The sequence below is a fragment of the Heteronotia binoei genome, chromosome 18, assembly GCF_032191835.1.
Source record: "Heteronotia binoei isolate CCM8104 ecotype False Entrance Well chromosome 18, APGP_CSIRO_Hbin_v1, whole genome shotgun sequence".
Classification (NCBI taxonomy): Eukaryota; Metazoa; Chordata; class Lepidosauria; order Squamata; family Gekkonidae; genus Heteronotia; species Heteronotia binoei.
In genome coordinates this window covers 34,612,801-34,633,073 of record NC_083240.1, presented here as the reverse complement: position 1 = coordinate 34,633,073, position 20,273 = coordinate 34,612,801, and the positions used below count along the sequence as shown (strand labels likewise).

Here is a 20,273-nt window from a genome sequence, read left to right as displayed (position 1 = left end):
AAACGTTCCGTAATTTTTTTTTCTTTTTTTCAATCTTTCCAATTTTTCAGGAAAAAACAGAAAAAAATCTGTCCCCCCCCCCCCCCCCCCCGAATTTTCCCGTTTTTTTTCCAGGCCTTCACATCTCTAGTTTCAGCCCAGTTAACAACACTAACTAACAAACACAGACCCCAATTTGTGATTCTTTTAATCTGCTAAAAACATTTCCATAATTCTACATACTGCACTCACTGCCCACTTTCTCTATATTCAGGACTGCTCGCCATTCCATTTTTGTCTGATGAAGTCTGCTTAGAGCATACGAAAGCTTGCATTCTGAATAAAACTTCATTGGTCTTAAAGGCACCCCTTGTCTACTGCTTTGTTCTATTTCTTAAGACCGACACGGCTGCCCGCTTGGATCTACCTGGTAACACGTAACATAAAGAACAACGAAACGTGCTCGCGAGGCTTCGAGACTCCCGGGGGAGGGGGCCCGGAATCCAAGCCGGCGGTGGGAGGAGCCTGGGAGGCCACACCCCTTCTGGCTGGCTCCTCCTCCTCGCCTTTCCCCCCTCCCGGAGTCACGTAGCTCTGCGGCATCAGAAGCGGCTTTTAGCAGCCGGCGGAGGAGACGAACAGCCCGGAGAAAAAGCAGCAGCAGCAGCAGCAGCAGCGACGACGCCGGCGAGAGACCCGGAAAGGTGGGCTGCGGACTTGGCCTTCGCGCGCTCCTGTTTTCCCCCGAGGGGTCCCTTCTCTAGGCAACAGGTTTGGGGGCTGCCATCCAATTCCAGACCTTTGCAGCCAGAGTTCCCTTATTCTGTAAATGGGTGCAAAGGCAGGGGGACGGTTATTATTGCACTGGATGCAGGAATCGCGGCTCAGGCGCGCCCCTGAACCGTAGGGAGGTGTCCTGTGTCGAGGCGCTCGCACCAAAAACGGGACGCTCTGGATTTCCAGACTGTTCCCTGGGGCTGGGAGACTTGGTTGCATGCACGAAGCAGACCGCTCACGCCGGCCGTGAGTTTGCTGTTCGCTGCCTGCGCTTATTTTGTTGAAATGTTTTTATTCTACTAGGCGAGAGCAGAAGGGGAGGGTGTCCCATCAAAGATGCCGGCATATTTTCGGGCATCTTCTGTTGCAAGCCCTTTAGTGATGTCTGCCCTGCTGGTTTCATTTAGTAGGGTGATTCTTTTGTCGGCTTATTCAGACACCAGCTGCTGGGGTGACCTTGGGGGCATTGGATGGGCGGGAGTGGGCAGCCCTTTTGCTCCATCCCCGGATCTGGTACTTAAGTGGGTCTTCCCAGGCCTCAGATTCAGTGGGAGCTTACAGAAGCACAGCTCCTGAACCTTTCTGGGAGTTCCACCTCCTCCTCCTGAGAGTTCCACTTCCTTGTTCATTGGATAGTATGTGCAGCTGCATAACAATCCCTGGATGAGCTCCACCAGCTATTTGACAACAAAATGTCCCCTTGGTCTCCTTGTTGCTGTGGCACTACCATTCTTATTACGGGGCACAGCTTTTTCAGGCTCTGCCAGACAAAAAGGTTTCTGCAGCTTGGCTCGCTTACATGGCTCCTAGAAAGAGAAAAGCAGTTTCCTAGTCGGAGCAGGCCCTGACCTAGATAACTGGAAAGCTAAGTATAGTTGGCCCTGATTAATACTCGGGTACGAGACCACCGAGGAAACCCAGAGTTGCTACGCAGCGGGAGCAATGGCAATCCACCTCTGTTCATCTTTCCATGAAACCCCTATGGAGTTGCCAGAAATCAACTGCGACTTTGTCCAAAAAAGCAAATTAAATGGGGCTTGTTCATTCTGGCTCTGATAGTGGTCATTTCAGCGTTTCTGGGAGCTGACATGTAATCCAAGAAAAAGGGTAGCTTTCCCCACAATAGTTTGTCCCTAGTGTCTGGCTACTCTAACTTGGATGGCCCAGGCTAGCCAGTCTCATCAGATCTCAAAAGCTAAGCAGGGTTGAATCTGGCTAGTATTTGGATGGGACCACTAGGGAAGTCCAGGGTCTGGAGCAGGATGGCCAAACTTGATTAATGTAAGAGCTACACAGAATAAATGCCAGATGTTTGAGAGCTGCAAGACATGAATGTCAGGAGTTTGAGAGCAGGCAGGCAGGAAAATAGATGGGGAAGAAAAGGTGGAAAGAAAGCAACTTTAGCTTTAAATGCATTCTCCAAGCCAGCCAACAGGGCTGTGGAGGCTTCGAAAGCCACACAATATGTGTGGAAGAGCCATATGTGGCTCCTGAGCTACAGTTTGACCACCCCTGGTCTGTAGGCAGGCAGGCAAAAGCAAACCACCTCTGAATGTCTCTTGCCTTGAAAACCCCACTGGGTCACCCAAAGACTTGACCGCAACACAAAGTATCTGTCTGCCTCTGAATGGGGAGGCTCCGTTTAATCCTAGCTCTTCCCTCTCCAGTGCCACCTTATATAAGACCAGTGGGGGAGGCCTTTGAAGACAATGGTCCCTTCCTGCCTGCCTCTGAGGCTCTCTCTAGGTAGTAATTTGTTCCCTTTTTGTGAGGGAAATGGCTGCTTTGGTCTCATCGAGGGCTTGCTGTGGAGGCCTGCTTTGTTTTTGGCAAGCCGTCACACAGCCGGCGCTGAGAGAGGTGGCGTTTAGACTGCGTCATGGCTGCCTTCTCCAAAAAGTGACAAGGACGAGTTGGGTGGGGCACGGAGGACTCGGGGTGGGGCCTGTTGCAGCTGGGCATCGTCTGTGCCAGTGCCTGATATCTGAGCTTGGAGCCACGGTGGTCCCTCAGGGGTCACTGTGGGGACAGGAGAAGCAGCCCAGTGGTGCTGGAAACAGAGGGGCTCAAGCCCAGTTTTTTCTTTACCTTCCTTAGAGAAGGTCAGCCTTTGCCGATGAGGAAGAAGCTGTTCTTCCATCTCAGGGGATGGAGGCCGTGGGACTGACGGGGCCACCTCAGGCAGCCGAAGCTAATTCCCACAAAGCCTCCTCATTTTGTGCCCCTGCTGTTTTACCTCCTCCAGGGCTAAATTTGGGCACAGCAGAAGGGGTCGTGGGGCCCAGGTGAAGCTACAGGAGGAAGTTGCCGCCACCACTGTCAAATGGCTGAGCCTGAGGCTGTGAATCTCCAAAATCTCAGCCCAGGCCCTAGCAAGGGAGGAGGGGGGCAGGCCTAGTTCAGTCCCTCAGCTTCGTCCAGAGAGAAGGCTGATTTACAGTTGGGCTTAGCTGGGAGGAAGGACTCAGTTCCTCATGTGGACTGCTAGATGAAGGCTCCAGCTGGGGGTGGGGCGGGGAGGCTTGCAGGCTGCCATCTGGCTGGGAGTGCCGCGGGACCAGACGTGGTAGCCATTGTGGCCTGGCTCTGGGTTATGTTACGTGATCTGGTGGAACAGCAGAGTGGCCGTTGAGGCTGGGGAGGGGGCTTTGAAGTCCCAGAACCTGATCTCAAGGCTGGGGTTTCTGCCCACCAGCCCATGAAGATGAGCACTGATAGTGCTTCTGAGTGTATGCAGAGTGCTATTTCTGTCACCCCCCAGATACACAATGGACTTGGAGCTTCTGTGGGAGAGGGCATTGTCTTCTGGCTGGCTGGAGAGGTCTCAGCAGCAGTGTTCCCTCTAAACTGAGTTAGTATGAGCTAACTCACAGTTTTTTAGCCTCCGGCTCCCACATTTTGTCTTACCTCAGGAAAAATGGCCTCAGGGCAAAGTGACGTATCCAGTAGCTCACAGCTTTTAAGGCCAATAGCTCACAAAACTCCACAAGACTCCACAGCTTTGAGGGAGTATTGCTCAGCACCACCTTTAGAGATGGGGAGCTGCCCGTGAGAGTTGGTGTGTGTGTGTGTGTGTGCAGCAGCTTCTTGCTAGCACAGGCTTGTCTCTCCTTGCTTTGAGCAGACCTATCTGGGATTCAGCCTTAGGGCCTGTTTTGGAAAGCAGGAAAGTGCTTTCTGGGCCCGTTCAGAGTCCCCCCCACTTACCGCTGCACAGATCTGACCACATGAGAATAGAAGGACTTAGAAAGGGGCTGTGGCTCAGTGGAAGAGTATCCATTTGGTATGAAGAAGGTCCCAGGTTCAGTCCCCAGCATCCCCAAGCTACAAGGATCAGACAGAAGGGGATATGAAAGACCTGAGACCCTAGAGAGGCATGGCCAGTTTCTGGTAGACCGTCCTGACCTTGATGGACTGACAGTTTGATTCAGTATAAGGCAGCTTCGGTGTGTGATTTCAAAGAAGAGGGAGGTGCTTGCTTTTTGGTGAGAGCCAGTTTGGTGTAGTGGTTAAGTGTGTGTGTGCGGACTCTTATCTGGGAAAACCGAGTTTGATTCCCCACTCCTCCACTTGCAGCTGCTGGAATGGCCTTGGGTCAGCCATAGCTCTCACAGAGGTTGTCCTTGAAAGGGCAGCTTCTGGGAGAGCTCTCTCAGCCCCACCCACCTCACAGGGTGTCTGTTGTGGGGGAAGAAGATAAAGGTGATTGTAAGCCACTTTGAGACTCTGATTCAGAGAGAAGGGTGGGGTATAAATCTATGATCGTCTTCTTCTCTTTGCCTCTGAAAAAGCTGCAATTGGCTTTGCTACTGAAAACAGGGCTTAGGAACCAGCATGCCCCAGGCTCTGCGCAATCCTTCTCTTTAGAAATGGAGTGCTGACAGGCAGCAGTGTTGCTCATCTCTTCTGGAAGCTCCATGCAGAGCACACGTCACAGCCACGAGGGCTGACCTTTGCCTTGCAGCCTGTACTCTTCCAGCCCTGGGGTAGTGTGCCCAGACATTATGTGGCGGCATGGAGATAATTATGAAACAGCTGCGGACGGTACACTGTACGGTGGCGGGTCAAGGGGAGTGCCAAAGACCTGGAAATTGTGCCGACGAGGTGCCATGAGGAGGACAGGGATGCTGCTTTGCTTCCTGTTCTGCCCAGGTGCGCTTTGGAGTGCACAAGGAGCAGAGTAGTCTTCTGGAAGACACATATGCCTGGTGGGCTGCTAAGCAGAGTCATCCACAGGTCACTGGTGCAGGGGGCACCTGGGTACCACCATTGGGGATGTGGCCAGCTGCCGAGCCAGAGATGGGGGGCAGGGTTCTAATCAGGGCCGGCCCTGCCACTAGGCAAACTAGGTGATTGCCTAGGGCGCTGGCCTTCTGGGGGTGCCAAATTGGATGCTCCCCATGTGACTTGGTGACATTATCAGTGCTGGGGAGGGGCGTCAGAAGTTAGCCTTGCCTAGAGTGGCAGTCTAGGGCCAGGCCTGGTTCTAATGCCTTCCTGGTGTGGTCCTGTGCCCTTGCAGGGAAAAGCAGCCAAGATGACTCATCAGTATCCTGCCCTCACTCCCGAGCAGAAGAAGGAGCTCTCGGATATTGCCCAGCGGATTGTGGCCCCTGGCAAAGGCATCTTAGCAGCTGATGAATCCGTAGGTAAGTCTGGCTTTTTTTTTTTTTAATGAAACTTCTTAAATTTTCAAACCATTACAAACCATAAACAACAATACAGAATACGTAATTATTTACACTTTGGCACGTAATACCTATCACAATACGTAACATAATACATGACAAACTACTTAAATCCAGTTTTAGTATAATACGCTAGTATTATCTAATCGGGAGGCATACTCTTCTCTAGTCAATCAATAATTTAGGAAGGGATACCATATTGCTGGGGGGAAAGTGTAGATGACTGGGGAAGGCAATGGCAAACCACCCCGTAAAAAAGTCTGCCGTGAAAACGTCGTGATGTGACGTCACCACAGAATCGAAAACGACTTGCACAGGGGACTATCTTTATCTTTTACCTACCATATTGGAACAAAGCTTGAGATTTATGAAACTGAATCTTTTAACAGAATCTAGTCAGGGAATTTTATCCACTATACAAAATTCACATACCTTAATTTACCTCAATTGCATATTGCTTTTCCAAGATTTGTCTATTGTAAACCTAGCTGCAGCACACAGAAGCTCAATTAATTCTTTATTGATTGGCCAGGTATGGTAATTACGCTGCGAGTTTAAAAGCAATATAGCAGCTTCCAGTGGCATTCTGAATGCTGTTATAATATGTATTTGTTTTATGACTGTAGAACAAAATAACTGTATAAATTTACAGCTCCATCAGCAATGCAAATATGATCCGATATTCCCACAACCTCTCCAAATACAGGCAATTTACATGTGACATCTAGAGATCCTACTGAGTTTTGCAGCCTTGACAATTCACAACACAAATCCCTGCTTTGCTCTTGCTGCTCACTTGTGCAAATCAAGACCACGAGTCTCTGTTCTCTTTGCACTGGATCTCTTCTGTTAACCCTATACAGCTGCTCATTTTGTTTCTGCATGAATAACGACATAGAAGAGACAAAATAAATGTGGCTGGCCATGAGTATACCGGAAGATGGAAAAGGCAGATTCGTACATGCTTATTTGAGATCTAGATAAGTGAATCCTGAAAAATGTCCACCCTTTACGACATGGGGACTTGCTTTGTTTGTGAACACCTGTGTACTCTTCTTTCATGCTTTTTGGGGAGCCAAGTGGGGGGGATCTGGTTCACTCTCAGGTACCCCCTTGTTAACAGCAAAACAGTACTGGCCATTGCACAGTGCAGGGATGTATAACATCTGGCCCACAAACTGCAAATGGCCGATGGAAGCACACACTGGAAGCCGGGGCCCCACATGGCACTCAATCCTCCCTTTAGTTCCAGCAATATCCGTGATGTTGCAGCAGAAGTAGTGACTGCAGCGCTTTGGCTTACCTGGGGAAGAAACAGGTGAGGCACTAGGGTTGCTTTTACAACCACTGCATCCAGGCCAGCTACAGTGAGAGAGCCAGAAATCTCACAGGAAGAGGGCTAAGCACTTCGTGCTCAGCTGGGCAGTGGGACGTTTGACCAGAAGCAATCTCAAGGGAAAACCACTGCTTCGGATATAAGAAGAGCCCTGCTGGATCAGACCAGGGATTTTTCTAATCCAGCATCCTGTTTCACACCCTGCGTAACCAGTTGTCATGGTCAACAAATAGTGCACAAAGACCAAAGCTTTCCCTGATGTTGCCTTCCAGTGGTTTGCTGCTTTAGAGGTTCCCTGATGTTGCCTCCCAGAGGTTTGCTGCCTTGGAGGTTCCCTTTAGCCACTGTGGCACATAACCATTCCTCCAGGAATATGCTTAACCACCCCCCCCCCCACTTCAAAGCCATTTCTGCTTGTGGCCATTATTGCATCCATTGGTAGTGAAGTCCACAATTTAATTACTCGTTGAATAAAAAAGTATAGGGGCCAGAGCACCCTACAGCCAGCTGTAAGCAGTCAAGAGCGCTGTTGCATGTAAGGAAAGGCTCGCTTTGTATGGAAGATGAAGAGGAGACAGTTGCTTATGCCAGTGCAAGCTCGGAAGTGCTGGGCGCCTGCCAATTTTTATGCTGCCCTTCCTCCTATAGCCAAAAGCAGGAAGGCCACATATTGACTATCTTCCATCCTAGAAAGCCTTGGTGGCCTAGTGGTTACCGTTGGATTGGTAAGACCAGTGTTCAAACCCCTCTTGGCATGGTGACCCCAGGGCACGGCTTGATGCAAGCTAGTAAGAAAGCCAGAAGAAGAGGACATTCTGGCCTATGTAACACCTTATCACTTGTGAACAAGTCCTTTCTTCCCTCCTAGCAGAGCTGCTTTCCCTCTGACTTTCTGACGTCCTTTTGAATGAAACCTTTAATGGACAATCCTGCCCTCCTGTGTTTCCAAGCAGCAGCCCCTTGGCTGGGAAAGAAAGTACTTCAATGTGCGTGGCATAGCCTAATATGTGTGTAGCCCCCACTAATCGCACAGTAATCGGTCAGAGTGCTGTCAATAAAATGATGCATTTCATGCATTGTGCAGTATAACGTGCTGTGGTTTTTCTGGGGGGAAAGCATCCTGAGTTCTGGGATGGTGGCAGGGGGTTTGGTGTGGAATAGGTGGAACCCCGTCTCTCTCTTTTTTCTGCTCCATAGTAGTGGTGAGTTGGGATCCAGCCACAGTTTGTCAGTTAAATGGGCTTTGCAGTTTCCGGTTTCCTTTCACTTGCTTGCATCTCCAACCATTGTTCCCATTTCCAAGATGGGGACTGGAAACTGTGGCTTGTGCAAAAACCAAACAATGGGCCTGTGACCAAGATTGGGCTTGAACCCAGGCCTGAAGAGTCCAGCTCCCCTTGTCTTGCCGCTGGAGGTTCTCCAGCGCTGCTGCGCTGGCTTCTCTCTGCATGCATAACCCTCCTTCTCTGGCAGGCAGCATGGCCAAGCGCCTGAACCAGATTGGGGTGGAGAACACAGAAGAGAACCGGCGGCTTTACCGGCAGCTCCTCTTCAGCGCTGACAGCCGAATCCAGAATTGCATCGGTGGTGTCATCTTCTTCCACGAGACCATGTACCAGACAGCGGACGATGGCACATCTTTTGTCGAGATGATCAAGGATAAAGACATCGTTGTGGGCATCAAGGTACGATTTGGCTGGGAGCGAGGCTCACTCGGGATGCTGCTGGGTTTGGCGGCCTCCCATTTGGAGGTGAGAAAACCCCATTTTGGTTTCTGGGTAATCAAACTCAAGAGTTTTTATTCTCATGATGTTTTGGGTTTGGGTTTTTTTTTTCCCCAATGGAAAATGTGCACAATACCAAAATACTGCTAATGACATTACAATAGCCTCAGAGAAACAACTGCATGAAGTTGCCTTATACTGAATTTGACCACTGGCCCATCAAAATCAGTATTGTTTAGTCCAGGGATGGCCAAACTTGCTTAATGTAAGAGCCACATAGAAGAAATGTCAGATACATGAGAGCCACAAGACATGAATGACAGATATTGGAGAGCTGTGAGACAGGGAGGAAGGGAAGGAAGGAAAAATAGATGGTGGAGGGGGAAGGAGGGAGAGGTGGACAGAAAGCAGCTTTAACATTAAATGCATTTTCCAAACTGCCAGCTGGCTTGACTTGGAGAAGTGATTTAAAGAGATAAATGCCTTCTCCAAGCTAGCCAACAGGGCGGTGGGGGCTTTGAGAGCCACACAATATATTTAAAAGAGCCACAAGTGGCTCCTGAGCTACAGTTTGGCCACCCCTGGTTTAGTCTGACTGGCAGAGGCTTTCCAGGGTCTCAGGTGGAGATCTTTCACATCACCTAATGCCCGGTCCTTTTAAGTGGAGATGCTGGGGATTGAACTTGGAACCTTCTGCCAAAGTAAATGCTTTACTCATTCAGGTTCCAGGAATGCCTAGTTCAAAAAGGTAGGAGGAAATGGCTCACAATACTCAGATTCTCAACCAGAAAGGAATGGGAAAGGGCCTCTGCATACATCCTAATGCCTGCTTTAGAAGTAGTTGGCAGAGGCACAAGCCTCCTTCTCCTTTGGCCCCCTGGCCTGATTGACTACTCAACACCAGACTCCCTATGTGCCACCTGGTGTCTTTCATGGCCATGATACCCCTCCTTGGTGTTGAACCAAGGACCAAAGAGTTGGCAGGAGAGGTGGTTGTCCTCAGTGTCTTGTTGTTTCTTTAACAGGTGGATAAGGGCGTTGTCCCCCTTGCTGGGACCGATGGAGAAACCACAACTCAAGGTACATTCTCCTTGCCATTTGGCTTCCAAATGGAATGGGGGGGGGGCAACAAGAAGGCCCCCCAGCAGAAAGTGGATGGACAGGCAAGGGAAGGGATGCATGAGCACATCCTTGTCTGGACCTGAGGACTGAGTGATTTCCTAGAACCGAAGAGAGACGTGGGTGCCGTGGGAAGTGGGTCTTGGCAGAAGAGGCAGCAACAAAGAAAATGAAAAACAGAAGACCTCAGGGAGGCACAGGAGGTGTTGTGGATGGAAAACTTGATGGAGTCTGGGGTTGCACCCATCGCATTCAGAACCAGGGATGTACATTTGGCTCTACTCAAGCCAAAAATATACCTGAAAAAATACTTTATCAGTATTTTTCAGGTATATTTTGGCTTTCCAAATGTATCTGGTTTTTTTTTTCCTGGGAAAACTGAAAAAACCCCAAGAAAATCCTGAATATATTCTAGAATGTTGGGTATATCTGAAAACAGCTGTTTGTTGGGCAGGCTTATGCAGTCTCTTAAACTTTAAAGCAGGGATGTCAAACTCATTTGTGATGAGGGCCAGATCTAACATAAATGAGACCTTGTCAGGCCGGGTCATGTGTGTCATAAAATGTAATGCCAGGTAGTGGAAATATAAACTTTATAAAGAACACAAATACAATTAAAGATCTTTTAAAAAGAACTTAAAACATGCTTAAGGGATTAGCACCCTGCAATATTTTGTTTTCTTAACAGTCTCTGATAACCGACACTTCTTGCTCTGAATTATTGCATCAAAATCCGGAGACAGTGTTTGTGCTGTAGTACTCTTGAGTATGCCGTTCAGGTGTGTATCTGTAAGTCGCAAATCTGGCAAAGCAAGTTGTGATGCAGAAGAAAGCAAGAGAGAGAGAGAAGAAAGCAGATTACAGCCAGCTGCTCAGGGGACTGATAGAGCTCTCCAGGAGCCTGATTTGGCCCCTGGGCCGCCTGTTTGACACCCCTGCTTTAAAGGGACTGCAGAAGTCAGCCAGAGGATCAACCAGAGTAGCAGGGAGCTCTCTGGCTGGAACCGGGCTGCGAAAGAAGCCAGCCCAAGATCATCTGGGTCCGTGGGGAGGTTAGAGCTCTCTGCTGGTAGACCAGAATAAAAAAAAATGCCAGATGGCTTGGTTTCTCCTGCCACCTGGTTTAAACCGAGCAGCAGGAGAGAGCAGCCCAGCCAGGATAGCTGTGCCTGAGGGGAGCCAGTAGCTCCCTGCAGATACAGCTCTGCACTCCTGCTGCTGCCCAGTTTAAACCAGGTGGCAGGAGAAACCAAGCCATCCACTATTTTTTGGTTCTGGTCTATTGGACCTGAAAATTTAGGAGATTTCTGAAAAATCCTGGATCCGAATACCATATCGGTACTTGGACCTGGGATTTTTTAGGAATCCCCAAATATACTGGTAAAATTTTTTTTGCACACCCCTACTCAGCACTCTGAGACGTGCTCTGGCAAGGGTGAGATGGGAGGTGTGTGAATAAGAACTATGCATTCTTGAGCCATTTTGGTGTAGTGGCTAAGTGTGTGGAGAGAACCAGGTTTGATTCCCCACTCCTCCACTTGCACCTGCTGGAATGGCCTTGGGTCAGACACAACCCTCATAGGAGTTGTCCTTGAAAGGGCAGCTTCTGGGAGAGCTCTCTCAGTCCCACCTGCCTCACAGGGTTATTGATGTGGGGGAGGAAGGTAAAGAAGATTGTGAGCTGCTCTGAGACGCTGAGATTCAGAGTATACGGCGGGATATAAATCCAATATCATCATCTTCTTCTGCCAGGCTTGGATGGCTTATCCGAACGCTGTGCTCAGTACAAGAAGGATGGAGCCGACTTTGCCAAGTGGCGCTGTGTCCTGAAGATCAGTGAGAACACTCCCTCCTCCCTGGCCATCATGGAGAATGCCAATGTGTTGGCGCGCTATGCGAGCATCTGTCAGCAGGTGGGCATGGCAGGGCTTGCCCTGGGCCCCCAAGGGTTCTTAGTGGGGAAGGGCGAAGAGGGAAGCTGGGTGGGTGAACCATTCCTTTCCTTAGGCTGCCGTGGAGAGCAAAGCAAACTTCTTGTAACAACAAACGTCTTTGCCTCAGTGGTCCCTTTGGCTTTCCTTACAGAACGGCATAGTGCCAATTGTTGAGCCGGAGATCTTGCCGGATGGGGACCACGACCTGAAGCGCTGCCAGTATGTGACTGAGAAGGTGAAGCCTGTTCTGCGTGCGTGAGGGGAACTATTTGGAGGGGGCGGGGGATTCCAAGAGAACTTTGGGAGGGATGTGGGGAAGGGTCCCCGAATGGTGTGGAGCAGGTGTCTCCAACCTTTTTGTGCCTGCAAGGCACTTTGGAATTCTGACACGGTTTGGTGGGCCCAGCCACAAAATGGCTGCTGCAGGTGGTGGAGCTGACACAGAATGGTTGACGTTAAGTGGCTGCTGCAGTTTCACCTTCAGTGCAGATCCTTGTGCTGTGGCGGCAGCTGATGCTGAAGCAACATTTCTTAAAAAAAAAAAAAATCTGTGCAGCCAATCAAATCTCCAACGGCCAATCAGAACCCATGCTAGGTAAAAGCCCCACCCACTTTAATGCCAGGTACTGTTAGCTTTAACTGAAATCCTCTACAGGACTTCCTCCAGGACTGGCTGTGCACATGACATATAGAATGAGGGGCTTGTTCCAATTTAGGGAAAGGGGGGGGTCCACTATCAAGCTCCTGTGCCCTCTGTGGAGGGGGGAAAAGGAGTTTTGGAGCCTGCTTGGTTCTTTCTGGAGGTCACAGTTCTGACCGCAGCCCCCACACCTCTTTCTAGGTTCTGGCTGCTGTGTACAAAGCACTTAGTGACCATCATATCTACCTGGAGGGCACATTGCTGAAACCCAACATGGTGACACCTGGCCATGCCTGCCCCACCAAGTACAGCCCCGAAGAGATTGCCATGGCAACAGTGACTGCTCTGCGTCGGACTGTACCACCTGCTGTTCCAGGTATTGCTTCTCCCATCTTGCCTTCACATTGTACAACAGTCAAATGCCCTTGTCTGCACTGAACATGGGAGCACTGAGCCAGTGTTACTATCTCTACGTCTGTTAGATGTGGGGCTTGCAACATACTGATGGGACTTAGAACTTGTTCATTTTTTCCCACCAGCAGGGCCAGAACTCTTGAAGCCCCCCCACTGTTCCTGCCCCCCCTGCCGCCAAGAATACAGAGCATCACTGCCCCAGACAGAGTGTTCCATTTATACTTTATAGCTAATAGCCAGTGATGGATCTCTGCTCCAGATGTTTATCCAAGCCCTCTGCTTCTCACTTCATGGGGTTGCCATGAGCCAGTTGCAACCCAACGGCACATTTTATTGAACTATAAGTTTCTTTGTGCTTGAGAGAAACTACTTCTTCCTTTGCACCTAAGGGAGGCATCTTCAGCCAGGTAGTGCTCTGTGTGTATTTTGATTGAACATATGAAGCTGCCTTATACTGAATCAGACCCTTGGTCCATCAAAGTCAGTATTGTCTTCTCAGACTGGCAGCGGTTCTCCAGGGTCTCAAGCTGAGGTTTTTCACACCTATTAGCCTGGACCCTTTTTTGGAGATGCCGGGAATTGAACCTGGGACCTTCTGCTTCCCAAGCAGATGCTCTACCACTGAGCCACCGTCCCTCCCCTAAAAATTAAAAATCTTTGCTAGTCTGGCTTCAGATTGTAGGTGAAAACCTGCATGTTGTATGCTCAGAATTCAAGTTCAGCAGTCTGTATGTTGTGTGCTTTGCAACTGGGTTTGATCATTCCACCTCCCCTCTCTTTCAGGTGTCACCTTCCTGTCTGGGGGGCAGAGCGAGGAAGAGGCCTCCATCAACCTGAACGCCATCAACAACTGCCCCTTGCCCCGGGCCTGGGCTCTGACCTTCTCCTATGGCCGAGCCCTGCAAGCTTCGGCCCTCAACGCTTGGCGTGGCCAGCGGGAGAATGAGAACTTGGCTACAGAGGAGTTCATCAAGCGGGCAGAGGTCAGGATGTTCACCTGGGAGGAGTGGCGGATCCTGGGTGAGCAAGACCCACAGGATCTGACAAAAGACTCTTCCCTCCCTCTCTGTGTTCTAGGCGAACGGTTTGGCCGCTCTCGGCCAGTACGAAGGCAGTGGGGACGGGTCTGGCGCGGCCGGGCGATCCCTCTACATCGCGGACCACGCGTATTGAGCTTCTTCCTGGGCCTTCCCACCGAGAGACCCCCCCACTCTGCTACCTTCCATTCCAGTCACACCCAGCTTTTTGACTGTAGCTGCAACAGGAGCTAAGTAGCCACGGAGTGTCCAGCACCAGTGACGCGATGCATGAGAGACGCTCGGAAGAGAAGCCAGCGGCAGCCGGTTTTTCGAAGAATCTGGCTTATTGGGAGACGAGAGGACAGGCCAACCTGAACAGGGCTGCCGAGCCGGATCGCTAAGAAGCAGTTTGAACCTAGGGAAAGTGTTAGGAAGATGCTAAGTTTTATTTTAAGTTGGGGACCAACCACAAGAGGGTAAGAGGAGATAGATGCAGGGTCACTCCCATCGCAGGGGCTCTCCTGCACAGTTGGAGAGGAAGGGTCGGGATGGCGGGGGTCCTGTCACCTTGCCAGCACTCTGCTGTCTGTTCCCACCTGCCCACCTCCTGCGCCTCTCTCTCTCTCCCTCCCTTCCCAGCCGGGATTGGCTGTGCACTTGAGTGTGAGCTGTAGCTTTGCAAGGCTGGTTTGCTTGCTCCCTGCCTGCCCCCTGCCCGGCCACACCCACGTGCTGTGGGCAAGGCAATCGGCACAGGGGGCAGGGACCGGCCTGTGTGTGTGTCGCTGTGTGTTTCGTGAGACCTGTGTGCACCTGATGATGTACTACTAACTAGGCCACCAACTAATAAAAACAGCTGGGTGATTTTCCCGCTGCTGCTACTCCTCCTGTTTTCACTGTGCAATGATTTCAAAATAAGCTTTTGAAATTCCACCTCTGTGGCTTTGCCTCTTTATGAGCCCTGCTCAACAACTCAGTCAGTGATAGCCATGTGTGGGGCAAGGGTTACCCCCAAACAAGCAGAGAAGGCAGTTTCCTTCACAGTTGTTCTTTCTGGCTGGTGGCACACAGGTAGCAATCTTTGCTGCATAATTCCCAGAGCTGGACAGAAGCTGCCCTCTTCCCCTCTGTCCTTTTGGGGTATGGACCCTGTGCTATTTATAAACTGGCTTATCTTCTAAAGATTTGTGTTTTTGATGAAGGCAATAACTGCAACCCTCCTTTAGATCCTTCTGCAGTCACACTCATAACCCTTGGACTTTTTGCTTCCCTCTGTGCAGGGGAGGGACGGTGGCTCAGTGGTAGAGCATCTGCTTGGAAAGCAGAAGGTCCCAGGTTCAATCCCCGGCATCTCCAAAAAAGGGTCCAGGCAAATAGGCGTGAAAAACCTCAGCTTGAGACCCTGGAGAGCTACTGCCAGTCTGAGAAGACAATACTGACTTTGATGGACCAAGGGTCTGATTCAGTATAAGGCAGCTTCATATGTTCATATGTGCAGGAGCCTGCACTGGAAATGTGACTGTTTGCAAATCAACCCCCCAGCCCTGCATTTTCACATCATTCTCTGTTTCCCTGTGATGAAAATCTTTACAACCTGTTCAGTAGTCCCGGTTTCTGAATGAATAATGTACAATTGAATTGCAACTGACTCAGGTCTGCAGGATATTAAGAACATAAGAGAAGCCATGCTGGATCAGGCCAATGGCCCATCCAGTCCAACACACTGAATCACACAGTGGCCAAAAAACCCAGGTGCCATCAGGAGGTCCATCAGTGGGGCCAGGACACTAGAAGCTCTCCCACTGTGCACCACCCCCTAAACACCAAGAATACAGAGCATCACTGTCCAATACAGTTCCATAAGAACATAAGAGAAGCCATGTTGGATCAGGCCAATGGCCCATCCAGTCTAACTCTGAGTCACACAGTGGCCAAAAAATCCAGGTGCCATCAGGAGGTCCATCAGTGGGGCCAGGACCCTAGAAACCTTCCCACTGTTGCCCCTCCCAAGCACCAAGAATACGGAGCATCATTTGCCCCAGACAGAGAGTTCCAACAATACGCTGTGGCTAACAGCCACTGATAGACCTCTGCTCCATATGTTTATCCAATCCCCTCTTGAAGATTCTTGTTCTAAGGCAAGAGAGGAGCAGAGGTGGTTTGCCATTACCTTCCTGAGCACAGCAACCCCAATCTTCCTCGGTGGTCTCCTATCTAACCATAGCCTGTTTTGCTTTTCAGCTCACTGACAATCTTGTGCTTAGGCTATTCAGGCTGCTGATCCCCTCCTTAGTGTTGTTTCTATGCCCATTGCATCGAAATGGCTTAAACAAATGGCTGGGTAATGCCAGCCATGAAAGGAGGAGAAACCAAAGGAAGCCGAGTTTACTCGTCAAACCCTAATCTAAGCAAGAGACTGGAATCTATGCAAGTTAGGCTCTGATGCAGGGCTTCCAACCAGCCAGTACTGACTGGTGTTTAGAGACATTTTTTTTTTCTTGCCAGATTAGTTCTTTGTCAAAGTTGGATTTTTTTTAAAAAAATAAATATTTTATACATTCTACATACATATCACCCCACAATTAACAAACATTGGAAATTTACTGGGATGTGGAGTAAATTTTAAAAGTAAAGTTTGTAAGAACAGGAACTTATACAACCAAATAAACCATTTTTCATGCATCCCAGAGACAGGCAGCTGCTCCCCTCGGGAGAGGCCTGGCAAAGCATAGTTAGATTCCTGTTGCAAATGCAGCAGCAGGTTTAGTGGCATCAGAGAAGCAGAAACAAAATCCCAATACGTGCCTGTTCACAGCACAGCATGCTGCTATTGATTGTGCTCCAGAAGCATGAGGTGATACAGAATCCTGGCCTAATTATCTTGCACATGTAGGTTCCTGCACAGAATATTCAGCTGAAAAGAGAACACAACACCTTCCATGGGGCTGCAGACAGGAAGGCTGCTACTAAAAAGGGGCTCAGATCCACACACCCAATTCCCTGAAGGTTGTAGGCCAGGGTGGCCAAACTTGCTTAATGTAAGAGCCACACAGAGTAAATACCATGTTTGAGAGCTGCGAGACATGAACATCAGATGTTTGTGAGCCACAAGGAAGGAAAGCAAATAGAGGGGGGAGAGGTAGAAAGAAAGCAACTTTAAATGCATTCTCCAAGCTGCAGACTGGCTTGGCTTGGAGGTGAGTTAAAGAGAAAAATGCCGTTGCCAAGCTGGCCAACGGGGCAGTGGTGACTTTGAGAGCCACACAATATGTGTGAAAGAGCTACGTGTGGCTCCCAAATCACAATTTGGCCACCCCTGTTGTAGGCATTTATACTGCTCTGTGTGATACACCTGGCATGGAGTGGGGGGAAGCAGAAGAAAACCACTAAAACAAGCCCTGTGGTTGCTTTGGTGATTAATCCTGGTATGCTGGGAGGTGGAAGATAAGGGTCTGAGTCTCACTCTGGGAGGGGCCAACAAGGCAAAGCTCAGCTTTGGGTGGGTTTTTGCAGCAGCAGTAATATCAGATGTGTGGCAGGATATGAACCCAAGCCCTAGTCCAGCAAATGGCATTCTAAGCACACGATTGAAGATCCTCACTGTCTCTGAGAGGCCTATGCCCAAGATGTGCTCCTTTCCCCCTCCCCAGCTTCTTATGAACCCAGCCATGTAGGCACTATGGAAAGCCATGATCTTTGCATTCAGGATAGGCTGGGTTTGCTTCCTGGTGGTGGCCTCCTAGAGAAAAGGCTAAGAAATGTAAAGATGCCAGAGATGGTGTGGCCAGTAGCGGGGTTGCTGACCTCCAGGTGGTGGCTGGAGGTCTCCTGGGATGACAGTTGATCTCCACGTGACAGATCAGATCACCTGGAGAAAATGGCCACTTTGGAAGATGCGCTGAGGTCCCTCCCTCCCCAAACCCCACCTCCCTCAGGCTCTGCCCCCAAATCTCAATGTATTTCCCAACCCAGAGCTGGCAACCCTATCCAAGTAGCCGGTTGGGGTAATTGGCACATGGATCACTGGGCTCACTCGCTGATCTGCTCACGCCCTGGGAAGTTCCATTTTGCCTCACTCCCCAGTCCCTTTTCATCTGGTGAAGTGTCAGAAGCTGCAGTTGAAGATTGCAGGATATTGTCAGCCTTCCGCCCCCTGGCCTTCCACTGAATGGGGCCCAACTGTGGCATTTGTTGGCACATCAGTAGCAGCCCAAATGGGGAGGGAAGACTCTCCCCATCAGCTTCTTGCTAGTGCCCCACTGAATAAGAACATAAGAGCCCTGCTGGATCAAACCAATAGTCATCTAGTCCAGCATCCTGCCTCATACAGTGGCCGATCACTTCCTCTGGATGGCCAGTAACAGGCCATAGAAGCCAAGGTCTTCCCCTGATGTTGCCTCCTGGCTATGGGAGTAAGAGGATCAGCCCCTTGGAATGTGGAGGTTCCCCTCAGCTGTCATGGCTAGTAGCCATTAATAGACATCCTCCCTGAATCTATCTCATCCCATCATTAGTCCTGTGGCCATCGCTACATCCTCTGGCAGCAAATCCCACACCAGGAGAAAACAGCTATGTACACAATGAACCCGACTTGGGAAAGGATGGACTAGAAACCCGCAAAATAAATTTTAATCACTCTCTGTGTAAAGCAGTCACTAAGTAGTAGTAAGTAAGGCCCTGGGCAGGATGCAGAGTGTCCGTTGTGTGGGAGGCCCCAGTAGTCTGTCTTCCCAAGATGCATGCTGCCTCCGGGATGAGCTGGCCACTGTGATCCACGCTTCAACTGCATCCAAGTTAGTTCACTGTAATGCAGTCTAGGTGGGGCTGCCTCTGTAAATAGACCAGAAAGTTCAGCTGGTGCAAAATGCAGCAGCCACTTTGCTATCAGAAGAAGACATTGGATTTATATCCCGCCTTCCACTCTGAAGAGTCTCAGAGCGGCTCACAATCTCTTTTACCTTCTTCCCCCACAACAGACGCCCTGTGAGGTGGGTGGGGCTGGAGAGGGCTCTCACAGCAGCTGTCCTTTCAAGGACAACCTCTGCCAGAGCTATGGTTGACCCAAGGCCATGCCAGCAGGTGCAAGTGGAGAAGTGGGGAATCAAACCCGGTTCTCCCAGATAAGAGTCCGCACACTTAACCACTACACCAAACTGGCTCTCCATCAGGTGTGGGGTAGACTGGCTGCCTATCTATTTCCACGCACAATTCAAAGTTCCGGTCCTTCCTCCAAGTCCCTAAATGGCTTGGGGCCAGGGTGCCTGAGGCTTCCAGTTAAGATCATCCTGACAAGCCTTGCTTTTCTGTGCCCACCATCAGAGGTGGGGTGGGTGAAGACCAGAAGCAGGGCTTTTTTAGTGGTGGCACCTCACCTATGCAGTTTCCTCCCCCTTGAGGCACCCTAGCGCTTCCCTCCTTTTTTTTAGACACCAGGAAAAAACAGTTGTTTACCCAAGCAGTTATTAAAGGGACTGATTTTTTTTTTTTAAAGCATTTCATGATCTGTTTTTAGTCTGAAAAATGCTTAAAATACATTTTACGCTCTGGTTGAGGTTTTGAATATATGAAGCTGCCTTATACTGAATCAGACCCTTGGTCCATCAAAGTCAGTATTGTCTTCTCAGACTGGCAGCAGCTCTCCAGGGTCTCAAGCTGAGGATTTTCACACCTACTTGCCTGGACCCTTTTTTGAAGATGCCAGGGATTGAACCTGGGACCTTCTGCTTACCAAGCAGATGCTCTACCACTGAGCCACCGTCCCTCCCCTATAATGCTGGACCTCTTATGACATTTTATGTTTTTATTATGCACACCACCTCATGCAGGCTCCCTGGAGATGTGGCATAGAAATATTACAAATAAATGAACAGAGACAGCTCAGGAGGACTTGTTGATAGTAGTTTCCTTTCTGTTCCCCCTCCCGTGATCAGAGGCCCAGCTTCTACAGAATAACATCCCTTGTTGGGGGAGATCTTGCAGCAATTCGGAGGGATGGGATGCCCATGTTTGTTCCTACAACAGGGCTCTTATGGCCAGGGGTCATTTTGTGGAAAAATAGGTGGCGGAGCTCATTAGCATAACTCATTAGCATATGCAGCCCCCCCCCCCACAGCCAAAAGCAACCCAATGCAAGAAAGGAGAGCCCAGGGCAAGCGAGGCCTACTTGGACTGGCTAGAGATCCAGCCAACCCAAGCAGGTCTCACTCACCTGGGGCTCTCCTGGGCTAACCCCCCACCCCCATTTAACAGGCCAGTAAGCCACCTGCCACCAAAAATCACATAAGAAGCGGAGAAAGGGTGGCATGGGCTTCTCCAGGGATTAATGAGGGCTGCTGGGGGTGTGGCAAAGCTCCTGGTGGCTGGCTGGCTGCCCGCTCTCCTAATCCAAGGATTGTTATGCAGCTGCACCTACTATTCAATGGACAAGGTAGGTGGGGAGGAGGAGAGGGAACCCTCAGAAAAGTCCAGGAGCTGCGCTCCAGTGAGCTCCTGCTGAATCTGAGGTCTGCCTGTTCCTGAGAAAGCTACCTAAAAGGCAGAGAGGCAACAGGTGCAGCTGTCCCCATCATTGCCTCTCCCGGTGCTGCTCTACAGAAGCTCAAGAGCCTCACTAGGCCCTGAAGGTAGCAATCCTGCAGAGCCA

At 50.1% G+C, this 20,273-nt stretch overlaps 1 protein-coding gene across 1 annotated transcript; it reads left to right on the top strand.

Moving 5' to 3' along the window:
- The first annotated feature begins 460 nt into the window (after nt 1–460).
- Nucleotides 461–14,516, top strand: ALDOC (aldolase, fructose-bisphosphate C). Its single transcript, XM_060259216.1, has 9 exons — nt 461–683; nt 5,279–5,405; nt 8,254–8,465; nt 9,530–9,584; nt 11,376–11,536; nt 11,709–11,792; nt 12,399–12,573; nt 13,395–13,594; nt 13,689–14,516. The coding sequence occupies exons 2-9, from the start codon at nt 5,294–5,296 to the stop codon at nt 13,782–13,784; spliced, it is 1,095 nt and encodes a 364-aa protein (XP_060115199.1). The 5' UTR covers nt 461–683; nt 5,279–5,293; the 3' UTR covers nt 13,785–14,516.
- Nucleotides 14,517–20,273: the final 5,757 nt, after the last annotated feature.

Excerpts from the sequence above, each read along its gene's own strand:
- ALDOC (XM_060259216.1), top strand. The coding sequence starts at position 5,294 with ATGACTCATCAGTATCCTGCCCTCACTCCCGAGCAGAAGAAGGAGCTC. Across the intron at positions 8,466-9,529 it reads ACATCGTTGTGGGCATCAAG|GTGGATAAGGGCGTTGTCCC; the intron begins GTACGATTTGGC and ends TTTCTTTAACAG. Across the intron at positions 13,595-13,688 it reads AGTTCATCAAGCGGGCAGAG|GCGAACGGTTTGGCCGCTCT; the intron begins GTCAGGATGTTC and ends TCTGTGTTCTAG.